At 42.3% G+C, this 14,917-nt stretch overlaps 1 protein-coding gene across 1 annotated transcript in view; it reads left to right on the top strand.

Annotated features, from left to right (window-relative positions):
• Positions 1-10,161, top strand: part of LOC139384043 (apoptosis-resistant E3 ubiquitin protein ligase 1-like) — a 41,253-nt gene extending 31,092 nt beyond the window's left edge. Inside the window, exons 9-22 of the mRNA XM_071128677.1 lie at positions 109-289; positions 477-730; positions 847-924; positions 1,041-1,182; positions 4,177-4,298; positions 4,426-4,501; positions 4,593-4,702; positions 4,803-4,982; positions 6,161-6,286; positions 6,510-6,639; positions 6,746-6,804; positions 6,920-7,009; positions 7,128-7,303; positions 7,498-10,161. Of these exons, the coding sequence (XP_070984778.1) occupies positions 109-289; positions 477-730; positions 847-924; positions 1,041-1,182; positions 4,177-4,298; positions 4,426-4,501; positions 4,593-4,702; positions 4,803-4,982; positions 6,161-6,286; positions 6,510-6,639; positions 6,746-6,804; positions 6,920-7,009; positions 7,128-7,303; positions 7,498-7,600 (1,827 nt within the window). The 3' untranslated portion in view covers positions 7,601-10,161. The remainder of the gene's footprint in view (positions 1-108; positions 290-476; positions 731-846; positions 925-1,040; positions 1,183-4,176; positions 4,299-4,425; positions 4,502-4,592; positions 4,703-4,802; positions 4,983-6,160; positions 6,287-6,509; positions 6,640-6,745; positions 6,805-6,919; positions 7,010-7,127; positions 7,304-7,497) is intronic.
• The last annotated feature ends 4,756 nt before the right edge of the window (positions 10,162-14,917 follow it).

Genomic DNA, 14,917 nt, shown 5'->3' with positions numbered 1-14,917 from the left:
GAGGCCCAATATAACAATCCTCATATAACAGCCTGAAGTCAATTGTTTCCGGAATTTAGACTGTGAAAGTGGAAAATGGGAATCCATTTTGTATCTGCCTCCTATCAGTTGGGCACAGTGGATGACGACAGCCTGGAGGAGTACTACAGTAAGTCAGTGACGTCCAACAAGCAGCTGTGCCAGGTACTGCTGAAGATCACCCTTAGGAAGAAGGGCTGTTTCCGGGCACGCATCTCCTATAACGACCTGCCCATTAGCAACGGGGAGTTTGACATCATCGTTCTCAGTGGTGAGTAAGGGTCCTATTTTAGGGTACGATTACACAGGCCGAGGTGAAGGAAGTATTTCAGCAAGTCAGACTATCATACTCAAAATTAGATAATGTACAGTGTATATGAAGACTTTTGTTCTTTGTGTAGTAAAGTCTCTTACATCGCTCCTGTGTTTCAACTGCTACTCTTCTACCTCCCTCACAGAGAATGAGAAGAACTGTGTGGAGAAGAACGTGTCAACTCCAGGGATCAGCATCTACTTTGAGGCGTACCTCTACGGCACAGGGAACTACAGTAACTACAGTAACTCCTCGTGGCAGCTCCCAGCCTCGGCTCTGATGGCCCCTCAGAGTCGACCCTCCATGGGGGACGAGGAGGACGAGCATGACTCCCCTGTAGAAGACCAGCCAGAGAAGGTCAAGAAACCTAAAAAGGTCTACTGCTACATATCCCCAAAGGTGGGTGAAGAGGGGATGGAAAGGGAAAGCTATTTTTATAGAAATAGTACATGCTCTTCAGTTGGGTGTGTTGCAGACTTGTCATTGACTGGAAAATGTACTTTTCTGCTACACAGCAACTGTCCGTGAAGGAGTTTTACCTGAAAATTATTCCATGGCGCCTTTTTACCTTTCGAGTGTGTCCAGGGACAAAGGTAGGACAAGCAGAACTGCTCTGAAACACTGTACGATGTCCACATAATGCTTTCTGACCTTTTATCAGTAGATTTAATGAGCTGGTGTGTTCACCCTCCTCTTCTGTCCCTCCCAGTTCACATACTACGGCCCTGACCCCGTTCACAAGTACCTGACTCTAGTGGTGGATGATGGGATCCAGCCGCCAGTGGAGCTGAGCTGTAAAGACAGAAACATCATGGCTGCCACCTTCATCCGTTTCCTGCACAAGAATATCGGTTGGTTTCCTTTAGGACTATCCCCGACCCCCAAAAACTCTTGGTCGACCGAGAGTCGTCTGTTCTTTCGACCAATTGATTGGTCAACATTTTAAAACTTGCATTTTCCATATATAGACAGATGCTATGTATTTTAATCAAATAAACTATATTCAATGAGCTTGTCCGATGCTTTAAGCTCACTGTTTGATTAAATAATTAAGACACCCTAATGACTAGAGGGAGTACCGCACTTGATTTGATTGTGTTTAAGAAAATGACACTGTGTGACTAGTACCCGTTCTCTCTCTCCTCCCCACCACAGAATATCAACAGTGTTAATGCCGCTGTCCATGTTGTTAAAGCTGCAACATAATTAGAGCCATTTACATTCTCTATTCCCTCAACCCTTGCTCTCTTTACATGACACATGTATGCATCGCATGAACGTGACCAATAGGGCCTGACTTATAGTACAGTACATTCGGAAAATATTTAGACCCCTTGACTCTTTCCACATTTTGTTACATTACAGCCTTATTCTAAAATGTACTAAATCAATCTACACACAATACCCCATAATGACAAATCAAAAACAGGTTTTTAGAAATAAAAAATACTTTAAAAAATATATTACATTTACATAAGTATTCAGACCCTTTGTTGAAGCACCCTCGGCAGCGATTACAGCCTTGTGTCTTCTTGGTTATGACGCTACAAGCTTGGTACACCTGTATTTGGGGAGTTTCTCTGATTCTTCTCTGCAAATCCTCTCAAGCTCAGTCAGGTTGGATGGGGAGCGTTGGTGCACAGCTATTTTCAGGTCTCCAGAGATGTTTGATCGGTTTCAAATCCGAGCTTTGGCTGGGTTACTCAAGGACATTCAGAGACTTGTCCCGAAACCACCTCTGCATTGTCTTGGCTGTGTGCTTAGGATCGTTGTCCTGTTGGAAGGTGAACCTTCACCCCAGTCTGAGGTCCTGAGCTCTCTGGAGCAGGTTTTCCTCAAAGATTTCTCTGTACTTTGCTCCGTTCATCTTTCCCTCGATCCTGACTAGTCTCCCAGTCCTTGCCACTGACAAACATCTCCACAGCATGATGCTGCCACCACCATGCTTCACCGCAGGGATGGTGCCAGGTTTCCTCCAGACGTGACGCTTGGCATTCAGGCCAAGGAGTTTAATCTTGTTTGTCATGGTCTGAGAGTCCTTTAGGTGCCTTTTGGCAAACTAAGCGGAATGTCATGTGCCTTTTTATGGAGGAGTGGCTTCCGTCTGGCCACTCTACCATAAAGGCCTGATTGGTGGAGTGCTGCAGAGATGGTTGTCCTTCTGGAAAGTTATCCCATCGCCACATAAAAATTCTGGAGCTCTGTCAGACTGACCATCAGGTTCTTTGTCACCTCCCTGACCAAAGCCCTTCTCCCCCGATTGATCAATTTGGCCAGGTGGCCAGCTCTAGGAATAGTCTTGGTGGTTCTAAACTTCTTCCATTTAAGGATGATGGAGGCCACTGTGTTCTTGGGGACCTTCAATGCTCCAGTCATTTTTTTGGTACCCTTCCCCAGATCTGTGCCTCGACACAATCCTGTTTCGGGGCTCTTTCCAAATCATGTCCAATCAATTGAATTTACCACAGGTGGACTACAATCAAGTTGTAGAAACATCTCAAGGATGATCAATGGAAACAGGATGCACCTGAACTCAATTTCGAGTCACATAGCAAAGGGTCTGAATTCTTATGTAAATAAGGTATTTCTGTTTTAATTTTTTATACATTTGCAAAACTGTCTAAAAGACTGTTTTTGCTTTGTTATTATGAGGTTACTGTGTGCTGATCGATGATTTTATGTATTTTTATCCATTGTAGAATAAAGCTGTAACGTAACAAAATGAGGAAAAAGTCGGGGGTTCTGAATACTTTCAAACCTGACAAATAAACTCAAAACGGGGGAATGTTTTCTGGTTGCTCAGGAGGTAAAGGGGAAGTCAGATGTGTGGAATAAATTTGGTGGTTATACAAGGCTGCTATACTAAGCCTACTAATTATAATGGCATTACTTATTATTATATTCACAATCAATAATAATAATAGTGATAATAACAATAAGGAGGGTTATTATTATAAATATTATTTTTCTGACAAGTTGGAACAGTGTAAACAACACAAAAAATATATAAATAAAACTATAAATAATACCAGAGAGGCTGTTCTAATGGGGAAAAAAAGTCCATTACCTTTATTACAGCATAGCAAAGATTAAAAACAGACGAATTTGTAAAATTGTTTATCCAACATGTTGTGGTTGCATGAGGCTTGGTGCTCACAGAATCAGCAGGCTATTAAACAAACACTCAAACTGGCAACAGAAGCAGGGTCTGTCTTATTTCTGTACATACATATGGATGATTTATATAGCCAGGCACATTTAACAGTTAGGCTATTGATTATAGACCTAATTTAGTTGGTTTCCCCTCTCCTCACTTTTCTTAGGCAATTAAGGAAAGGGCTGTTTTCTCGTCTCGTAACTCCGCTGCTGCCTCAACCGCATTGTTCTCAACACCAATATGCTGGTTATCTTTGCTGGTCTAGGAAAAGGTGCCAATTCAACAGCGCACTGATGTTTCAGAACTGCGACCGCTATCCAACATGGCAGAAAGTGCATTTGTTATAAATAATATCATTGTTATTAGTGTTGCACCATTGTTCTTACATAATATAACCATATACAATTTCAAAAGCACATGTTTTATAGTGATGGACTATGCCATCATTACAGCCTCCATAATGGATTAGCTCAGACAGGTGCCAATCAGACAGGTGTCTACACCATTAACGTTTGTATTTATTTTTTGCTACTGCTCAACTAAATAAATCTTGGTCAACCAACAGCCTATCAACCAAACAATCGACCATTCGACTAAATGGGGTCAGCCCTAGTTTCCTTCCTCTTCCAATTCAGTGTCTATGGGGAGTACATGGATAAGATCTGTATGTTTTTCATGCCGTTGTCAGGAGGCTCGGAGACGTTCCAGGACAAGGTGAGCTTCTTCCAGAGGGAGCTCAGACACATCCACTCCAAGAGACCTCGCACCAAGACCTGCCTGAAGATCACACGCCACTGCATCCTGGACTCGGTGAGTGAATCCACCGCGCAACTACTCTCCGAGCTGCAGTGAGATTAAGAACTGCTACAGCAGACTCGTATGAAGACAATGATTGGAAATTGAAAATTACAATGTTTTAAAATCTCTCTCTCCCCAGTCTCTGAAATCCACCCGGAACTTTTCCGTGTCGGACTGGAGTAAGAACTTTGAGGTGGTGTTCCAGGATGAGGAAGGTAAGATCAGCAGATGACAGGCCAGTCAGCTGGTGTTGTTTGTGGTAAGGGCTGTTGAATGACTAAGTATGTGTGTTGTGTTGGCCCCTAGCTCTGGACTGGGGAGGGCCTCGAAGGGAGTGGTTTGAGCTCGTCTGTAAGACCCTGTTTGACACCACCAATCAGCTGTTCACTCGCTTCAGTGACGACAACCAGGGACTGGTAAGACCTCACCAGCACAACTAACACTATACGGCTAGGGTCAATATTCACTGACTTTGCCAATATGATAGTGAGGTAATGTGTCTGCCTGTCTTCCCAGGTCCACCCCAACGCAGAGCGGCCGGCCCACCTGCGTCTGAAGATGTATGAGTTTGCCGGCCGCGTGGTGGGGAAGTGCCTGTACGAGTCAGCCCTGGGCGGGGCCTACAAGCAGATGGTCCGTGCTCGCTTCACCCGCTCCTTCCTAGCCCAGATCATCGGACTCAGGATGAACTACAAGGTACGCCTTCTACCCCAGTCCCACAGCCGCTCAGAGGAACTGGAGTTAGACCTCACTCCCAATGTTTACCTCTATGCTTCGGCTAGTATTAGGGTTGGGCGATATGACGATATATATCGTGTGACGATAGAAAAGCGTCTATCGTTTCATATTGTGCTCTATTGTTTATTTCGTTGTCGCAAATCACACTCTTTACGGCAATATTTTTCACCAATTGGACGAAGCTTTGTGTTCTTCCACATGTGCCGTGAGAAAGGAAATGTGCAACACAAACAAACATAGAGGAGAATGAACGTGACACAGAGCAGGCTCAAATACCACTAACCTCTTTTACCACCTACGCAAGAATCATGTCAAACAGTACGAAGAGAGTCTATGAATGAGACCCAAAAAAGTACAGTCGAGTGCTCCAAACAAACCCCCGACTCGTTGCAAGAGGCTTTTGCCCACGACGCACCATATGGCAAAGAATCACGAAGATGGAAGGAGGTAACAGCTGCCATTACAACTTACATCTGCAAAGACATGGCCCCAGTTTACATGGTCGAGAAACGGGGGTTTCGTGTGTTGGTCACTCGACCCAAGATACCAAATTGGTATGTGACACGTATTAATGACAAAATAACATGCAAAACAGGCAAGCCCCCCAAAATATATATATTTTAGGCCTATATTTATTTTGTTTGCAACTATAGTTGAAGTGTTTTCTATTGACCTTTTTTAGATTTTATACATTCATATTTTATATTTTGTTTCATGCTTAATTGAAAATTTGCACAGGTTCTAAATAAAATAAATAATCAAATATGAGTAAGTACCTTTTATTTGTTGAGTATAATTCAAAATGTAATAAGAAATAGGCCTTTACATGTGGTCATTTTATATAAACTATTTATAAATTGAATTTACAGAAAATGATCTATATCGGGGTATGAGATTTTGGCCATATCTCCCAGCCCTAATTGTTATCAAATTGTAAGTGTTGCATTGTTCACAAGGCCATGAAAGGAGATCTGTTTATTTCATAGCGTACCAGTTGTATGTTGTGGTGTTTCTAGAACATATTAAGATCTGAACCTGCCGCTCTGGATAAGTCATCCTTATTGTTTGGCCGAGGTAAACACGTCATTCTATTTCAATTCCATTTTCCTGTGTTTTTATTTCATTTTCCACGGCAGTACTTTGAGACGGATGATCAGGAGTTCTACAAAATGAAAGTCTGTGTCATCCTAAACAATGATGTCAGTGAAATGGACCTGGTGTTTGCTGAGGAGAAGTACAGCAAGTCGGGACAGCTGGAGAAGGTGATGAGGCAATCATTCTATTTAACATGACTTCCCTTATCCACCAAGTCATCTCACAGGAAAAAAAGAAAGCAATAAATAAACAGAAGAAACCCATATGATTTCCTTGGTAGACTGCTTAGGACTCCTAAATAGAAGTGGAGTGTGTAAAAGTAGAGGTAGTGTGTCAGGTTCGGTATGTGTTGTCAGTCATGTCCTGAGTTCTGTTACTCTGTCACTGCAGGTGGTGGAGTTGATATCTGGAGGAGCTCAGATTGCTGTCAACAATGAGAACAAGATGCATTATCTGAACCTGCTGGCCCAGTACAGGCTCGCCAGTCAGGTGCGAGACGAGGTGGAGCACTTTCTCAAAGGTAAGGATACAAACGTAGATATTGTATGGCCTCTTCACATTCACCTGTGTGTCTAATCTGGAGTCTCTGTAAGGGGATAGGCAACAAACTGTTTTGTGAATTGCAGGTTTGAATGAACTTGTTCCAGAGAACCTGTTGGCCATATTTGATGAGAATGAGCTGGAGGTATGCTGCATAAAATCACATTCACTGTCATACATTCCAAGCGTACATCCCTTGTCATACATTCTAAATGTCACTCTTATGGCCCTGTGATGTCTAAATGTCTGTTTGTCCCTAGCTGTTGTTGTGTGGTACGGGGGATATCGATGTCCAGGACTTCAAGGCCCATGCTGTGGTCGTAGGAGGGTCTTGGCACTTCAGAGAGAAGGTGGGTGACATCACCAGGTCTGACCCATAGTACACGGTGAAAGATACTGCTTTGCTACAGCATTGATGGAGATGTGTTAAATGTGCTCGTGTTGAGCACCATGCTGACTGTGTTCTAGGTGATGAAGTGGTTCTGGGCCGTGGTGTCCAGCTTCACCCAGGAGGAGTTGGCTCGCCTGCTGCAGTTCACCACCGGCTCCTCGCAGCTGCCCCCCGGGGGCTTCAGCACCCTCTGCCCCTCCTTCCAGATCATCGCTGCGCCCACACACAGCACCCTGCCCACCGCACACACCTGGTGAGTGGACGGGCAGACACACACACACAGACGGACATTTACAGTATATGCACATTCACACTCGGCTCATATACATGTATGTACTATGTAGTTGGTTTCAGTTCTTTACTTGAATAATGCACAGACACACTATACATCTTATATAATAAACACATACACAACTGTAAATTGACTCTGGATTATTTTCTCTCTAGTTTTAACCAGCTGTGCCTCCCTACCTATGACTCCTATGAGGAGCTGCACAAGATGCTGAAGCTCGCCATCAGTGAGGGCAGTGAGGGCTTCGGCATGCTCTGATTGGCCTTATCCCTGGAGCTCACCCCCAGACTCTGGTATACTCCTGTTATCCTCTCCATCAGCTTTGGACAATGGACAACTCTCCTCGACTCACACAGACTACCCATGATCCTCTTTCAGTGGTAGAGGGCATTACAGGAAACCCACAGGATGTCCCAGAAAGCTCTGGGAAGTCCTCATATGTCTGCTGGCACTATGTATATGCTGTACAACACTTGCTTTTCTAATGAAGAAAGATGAACTGGTGTAAAAAAGGCTTGATAGTTTTCTTCTAGATGCAAGAGTTACTTAGTTTTACATGTTTGAGACAGAACGTAGCACTAGTTTAAGAGCCTTGTGAGCTTGATGTCATTTTGCTTTTTGTAATTTTGTTTTGGAGAAAAAAAATGAGGAACATTTAAATGCAAATGCAGCCTATACAAAGTTTGGAGTAGCTGCGCACCCATAGCACTTTGGCCTTAACTGATCAGGGAAGGATATACAGTGTGTGTGTGTATATATATATATATATATATATATATATATATATGACTCTTTTACTTGTGTACATACATGTAAATAGGTTTTCATGTTATGGCAACAGTTCAGATATTTTTGTTTCATTTTCAAAGAGAAGGGACAAGTGGTACTTGATATTTATATATTTGAGGTCACACTTTTTTGTTGGTGGGATTTTCATATGTTACAGTTGAAGCCCAGCTGATTCATTTATGTTTTGTTATTAAAGTGATACTTCAGGGTTGTGGCAATGGGTTGTGGCATCCCTAGAGTCAGATGAACTTGTGGATAACATTTTTATGTCTCTGTGTCCAGTATGAAGGAAGTTAGAGGTAGTGTCACGATCTATTGCCAACTAGCGTTAGCGCAATGACTGGAAGTCTATAGGTGTGGCTCGTGAAACTACCTTCATGTAAATAAAGGGTTAGGGCCTCATTGCCAAAATCCCAAAATATCCCTTTAACATTTCACATCACCAATTGACTTCACTGTACAAAGACATGGGGTTTCAAAGGAACAAACAAAGTACTTGCCCATGTCACTGTCTGTTTTATGGACTGACTTAGGGATTTGTGTTGTTTTCACCCATACTGTTGATGGCTTTTTGTTGACGATGTTATTCGTCTTGATCCATAAATGTTTTTTTTGTTTTTTTAAACCTGCCTTATTCAAACCCTTTGCCTCTGACTTTATCTGGAGAAGTGTATAGTTAAACGAAGCCTAGACCTGTAAAAATATAACAACAGAGATATTACTATAACATTACTTTCTGTTGACTGCCGGGGAGATTTGAGATGTGAATATCAATTGGATTTTAACCTTGAGTTCCAGCCTATTCAACTGTTATCTTGATATCGGTCATGTCTTTTGCTCTTGACTGGGTTTACCTCTGGATCTCCAATTCCATCTATGCATCCACTCGCTGTATGTGTGTCTGTGTCCATCCGAGTGCTTGTGTGATTTTAGCTGCCTCCCTTCTGACTGTACTACCCATAGGCTGCTGTATTTGACCTGAGCAAGGATACTGAGACAGGATACACAAGGTGAATATTTCTTGCCTGTGTTTTCATTGTATTATTGACTTATTTCTACATATTTACACAGTTTTCCAATGCCCATGTACGTATAATACTGTTGTTAAGTCAAACCATGAGCCTACGGGATGGTGTGAAATATTGGTTTATGTTCTGAACTGCATGTATTCTTCTTCTATGGTCATTTCATCTCTGCAGCGAACATTTGTACATTTGACAATATGCAGTGTATTACAGTGGGCAGCTAACCACACATACAGGCTATTTAGGAAAGCATAATGTAGAATGCAGCATATAGCACAAAAGCCTAAAGCAGACAGACACACACACATTTTAAGCAATACTATTGTATTCTTTGAAGTGTTAAAAGATCATTTGAATCATTAGCCTCACAACGCACCACAAATGCAAACCCACGGCAGGTTAAGTTGTTATTCAACCCTCCTCACATTTATCAATGTGAATCAACCACTAAGAGATTTACCACTTAAACGTCACATAATTCTTGTTGAACAGGATACACACTTCTAACAGAATAATTCAACATTATTGGGATCTTCTTTAGGGGGCTGTTTGTGTTATTGGTGCTATCCTTATGGAGGCACAAGTCAAAAGTAGAAATGCATTGTACTATAGGAATCAAGATCTGAACTATTCTTATACAAACCATGTGCATTTACAAAAGTGTAAATAGTTTAATACAGTTCAGATAAGGACATAATATGAAGATGTGTAAAGAAACGGAAGTTGTGATTTAAAGTTAGTTTATATAGTCTTTCACATTCATAAGCAGGTCCAGCTTTCAGTGTTCAAGGTTCCAGTTCGATTGATTTGGGAAGCTCAGTGGTTATTGGGGTTTGGTATTGGATTTGTATCTATGTAAATATTGTTAATTAGTTGCTTATGGATTGGAGGGGAGATTGTTTTGTGTAAAATAAAATGGCCAAACTGTTGGTCATCACTGATGAATGTCAGAGTTCCTGCTCTGCAGTCCCTTTTGTTTAATGTGATTCAAAAAGTATTATTACATTGTGTGTCAATTTGTCAATGTTTTAAGGAGGCTGAGATTTGCTGGTCACTGTTCCAGGCATCTCGAGCTAGCCACCAGCAGTCTCATACTGTGGGTATCCTCTCATGGGCGCAGGCCTCCTGGAAGACCACATTAAACCTGCGTGGACAACATATGCAGAGACACTGGTCTCAGAACAGGGGACCTTCCAGCTGTCATGAATAACGGCGAGCTATGGCATGACATCATCCTGCACATTGTGCCGCCATAAGCAAGTAAGCAAGCGTTTACTCCATTATTGTACAGCTACATATCAATCAAGTATGCTCCAATTCAAATAATATTAACCTTCATTGCAAATACCATAGATAAAAAAAATGAGGGGGGAAATGATGCTGAAACAGAAAAATCAGATTTGAACAATATTCCGGTGTAATTCAGTGATCAAAACATTGTTAACGTTGCAAATGAAGTCCGGGATCTGGATGTGTCTGACCAGTCCAACATGGCCACCCGACTACTGACTCCAGACTTATAGGAGAACCCTGGGCCTGACCCTCTCTCTGATGGGGAGTGTGACCAATGCTGTCAGAATGATCATGTAGAACCAGACCCCAGGTTTCTGACTGCTGAGTGTGGGGGAACTACACTAAGTGGACAAAACATTAGGAACACCTTCCTAATATTGAGTTGCATCCCCTTTTGCCCTCAGAACAGACTCAATTCGTCAGGGCATGGACTCTACAAGGTGTTGAAAGCATTCCACAGGGATGCTGGCCCATGTTGACTCCAATGCTTCCCACAGCTGCGTCAAGTTGAATGGATGTCCTTTGAGTGGTGGACCAGTCGTGATACACATAGTAAACAGTTGAGTGTGAAAAACCCAGCAAGCAGCGTTACAGTTCTTGACACACTCAAACCGGTGCGCCTGACACCTACTACCATACCCCGCTCAAAGATACTTAAATATTTTGTCTTGCCCATTCACCCTCAATGGCACACAGTCCATGTCTCACCTGGATTTACCTGGTCAGTCTATGTCAGGAATGGCCAACTGGCTCCCCTTTTGTAGGCCTGCGGACCAATTTCACACCAAAAATATATAGATATATTTGTATTTATTTTAGGAACACAGTTGGAACTTCCTGTTGAGAGCCAGAATAATAGAATACATATTGTGCAATTTTGATTGTGCATCAGCAGTCACTCAATTAGCCAGGCATTTTTTTTAGATTGATGAATTAGTCTAGCGGCCAGCTATCTAAACTTGTAATAAGTATGGTTGAATTACCGACCGGGCTATGGATGTGGTTATGCAGACCCACGAGCCTCGGCGGCCCTCTTTTTAGTTCAGTTTTTTGTGGCCCCCATCAAAGTTGCCTATCCCTGGTCTATGTTATGGAAATAACTAAGTTTTGTACACTCTGTGTACATGACAGTGATAATTGCAGCAGCCTGGCTAGTGACTATAGTATATGCCCTTTCACTGCAACACAGACGCACCAGCCTTTCTTGCCACAGCACAAAACTAAAGGTGATTCCCATAGACAGACAAGGTCTTGTCTACAGGTGCTAAAATGGGAAGGCCTCATGTTGCATTAGCATTTCATTGAGATTACATGAAGAGCGCAACCAGATGGTGCATGATTAGCACATGCTGGGAATATCTGGAGGCCTGCTCTTCACCTGGACTGGAGCCTTCAGTAGGCTACCAGACTCCTTTCACTTTCGTCCTACTATGATTTTAGGATGGTCTATCATTTGTGGGACTTGCATGTTTTGTTTAATAGTGCACCATTACCCTGCTGTGATAGGCTACAACTCTCAGGATTTCAGATGACTGTAATGTTCTTTCAGACACAAGTGGGCAGTATTTCTACATGTAAAGCAAAGCAGAAACAGTATGGAAACACTCCCTCCAGTCAGCAGACTTCACAGGTTACCACTAAGAGAGTGAATGTTATTTATAATAAGGGTTACATGGAGAAAATCGGACCGCTCCGAAATGAAAGCGGATGGCCCTCCCTTCAGCAAATATATTTGACCTAAACCCTCCCTAAACACTTAAAAAAACAAGTGACCCTACCCTATAGCCAGAATAATTATTAAATCAAAATGGATAGCAGAGAACATGGATACCCTCACTTCTTGGACTGGACAGACCAGAACCTTAGATAAGCAGTTTTAGGAACGGTTCTGTGTCATATACTCATTACATGGTAAAGCATGAATTTTGATAGCGCACAGGGCTGCAGGCCAGAAGGTTGTGGGTTCGCAGACCACTGTGGACAAGAGTAGGGGTGGAAAGATCTCCTTTATAGTTTAATCATTACATTAATCTATCATCGTATTTACAGGTCTGAGAAAAAAAATGCTTTTTATTAAACATTTCATGCAATTCTACGTCCTTTTACATATTAGCAGAATATTTTTTAATACCACACAAATTACCGACATTACAGGCTAAGAATGGACAGAGGATTGACCTACAGTGGGGCAAAAAAGTATTTAGTAAGCCACCAATTGTGCAAGTTCTCCCACTTAAAAAGATGAGAGAGGCCTGTAATTTTCTTCATAGGTACACTTCAACTATGACTGACAAAATTAGATTTTTTTTCTCCAGAAAATCACATTGTAGGATTTTTAATGAATTTATTTGCAAATTATGGTGGAAAATAAGTATTTGGTCAATAACAAAAGTTTATCTCAATACTATATACCCTTTTTTGGCAATGACAGAGGTCAAACGTTTTCTGTAAGTCTTCACAAGGTTTTCACACACTGTTGCTGGTATTTTGGCCCATTCCTCCATGCAGATCTCCCCTAGAGCAGTGATGTTTTGGGGCTGTTGCTGGGCAACACGGACTTTCAACTCCCTCCAAAGATTTTCTATGGGGTTGAGATCTGGAGACTGGCTAGGCCACTCCAGGACCTTGAAATGCTTCTTACGAAGCCACTCCTTCGTTGCCCGGGCGGTGTGTTTGGGATCATTGTCATGCTGAAAGACCCAGCCACGTTTCATCTTCAATGCCCTTGCTGATGGAAGGAGGTTTTCACTCAATCTCACGATACATGGCCCCATTCATTCTTTCCTTTACACGGATCAGTCGTCCTGGTACCTTTGCAGAAAAACAGCCCCAAAGCATGATGTTTCCACCCCCATGCTTCACAGTAGGTATGGTGTTCTTTGGATGCAACTCAGCATTCTTTGTCCTCCAAACACGACGAGTTGAGTTTTTACCAAAAAGTTATATTTTGGTTTCATCTGACCATATGACATTCTCCCAATCTTCTTCTGGATCATCCAAATGCTCTCTAGCAAACTTCAGACGGGCCTGGACATGTACTGGCTTAAGCAGGGGGACACGTCTGGCACTGCAGGATTTGAGTCCCTAGCGGCGTAGTGTGTTACTGATGGTAGGTTTTGTTACTTTGGTCCCAGCTCTCTGCAGGTCATTCACTAGGTCCCCCTGTGTGGTTCTGTCCAGGAGTTGGCGGATGCTTTAGTCCAGGTCTGGGAGGAGATCCCTCAGGAGACCATCCGCCACCTCATCAGGAGCATGCCCAGGCGTTGTAGGGAGGTCATACAGGCACGTGGAGGCCACACACACTACTGAGCCTCATTTTGACTTGTTTTAAGGACATTACATCAAAGTTGGATCAGCCTGTAGTGTGGTTTTCCACTTTAATTTTGAGTGTGACTCCAAATCCAGACCTCCATGGGTTGATACATTTGATTTCCATTGATCATTTTTGTGTGATTTTGTTGTCAGCACATTCAACTATGTAAAGAAAAAAGTATTTAATAAGAATATTTCATTCATTCAGATCTAGGATGTGTTATTTAGTGTTCCCTTTTTTTTTGAGCAGTGTACATTCAAAGATGAAAAGCCTGGAAGGAGGAGAGATGACTAGAAACAATTTGGTTGACCGTTTTATGTGTGGATTAATTGTCGGAGTAGAGGACCTTGTGCATTTCAGGTAAAATAACAACTCAATGTTTATATCCCAGGACAAATTAGCTAGCAACAGCAAGCTAGCGAAATAGGACAAATTAGCTAGCAAGTGCAAGCTAACTAGCTAAATTGCCATAAATGTTTAATGCGGTTTGACCAGTCCCAAATTAATGTAATTGGTTCAGAGTTCGTTTCGATATTTTAACCTGCATGTCGTGATCGTGTTTGGTGTAGGGGGGCAAAATAAATGTATGCACGCGCGCAACCGGTTTGGGTTCTGTGTAGATGCAGAACATGTTAAGATTTAACTGCTGGCTACTCTTCTTCTGTGGCTTAACCCAACGAGGGAAGGTCACAAGTGTTTCCCTAAAACCTGTCTGGGTTTAAACATCTTCTATAGTGACCGAATTAGATTGCTTCCCAAGCAAAGCAAAGGCTATAGGTTGTAGCTCAGCCGCTGAATGTCAAATAAACTAAACCATGATATTCCCATAAGCTTCGGAGTCACTTTTTTCCCCCGGGTATTTTACAGCTTGTTTCTAGCATAAAGCATTGTGGACCAAAGCGCCTTTTATAGATCACTTCATATAATCGAATCCGTTTTATTTTCTTCAAAATCTTATGCTAACAAGGGGTGTTTTTTTTCTCTCTGTTTTCTTTAATACAAGTTAGGCCTATGGAATACCCTCTCATACCCCCTCAATTTGAGTCTTGGTTTTAACTTAACATCACTTCACTGACACACAGTTAGTCTATTTAAAGAGTGCATGGTTGGTGGTGGAATTGACAGACACATCTATGGATATAGCAACCTAAAGCA

This window comes from Oncorhynchus clarkii, chromosome 25 (assembly GCF_045791955.1).
Source record: "Oncorhynchus clarkii lewisi isolate Uvic-CL-2024 chromosome 25, UVic_Ocla_1.0, whole genome shotgun sequence".
NCBI lineage: Eukaryota > Metazoa > Chordata > Actinopteri > Salmoniformes > Salmonidae > Oncorhynchus > Oncorhynchus clarkii.
The sequence above is the reverse complement of the archived record's forward strand: the minus strand, read 5'-3'. Positions and strand labels throughout refer to the sequence as shown.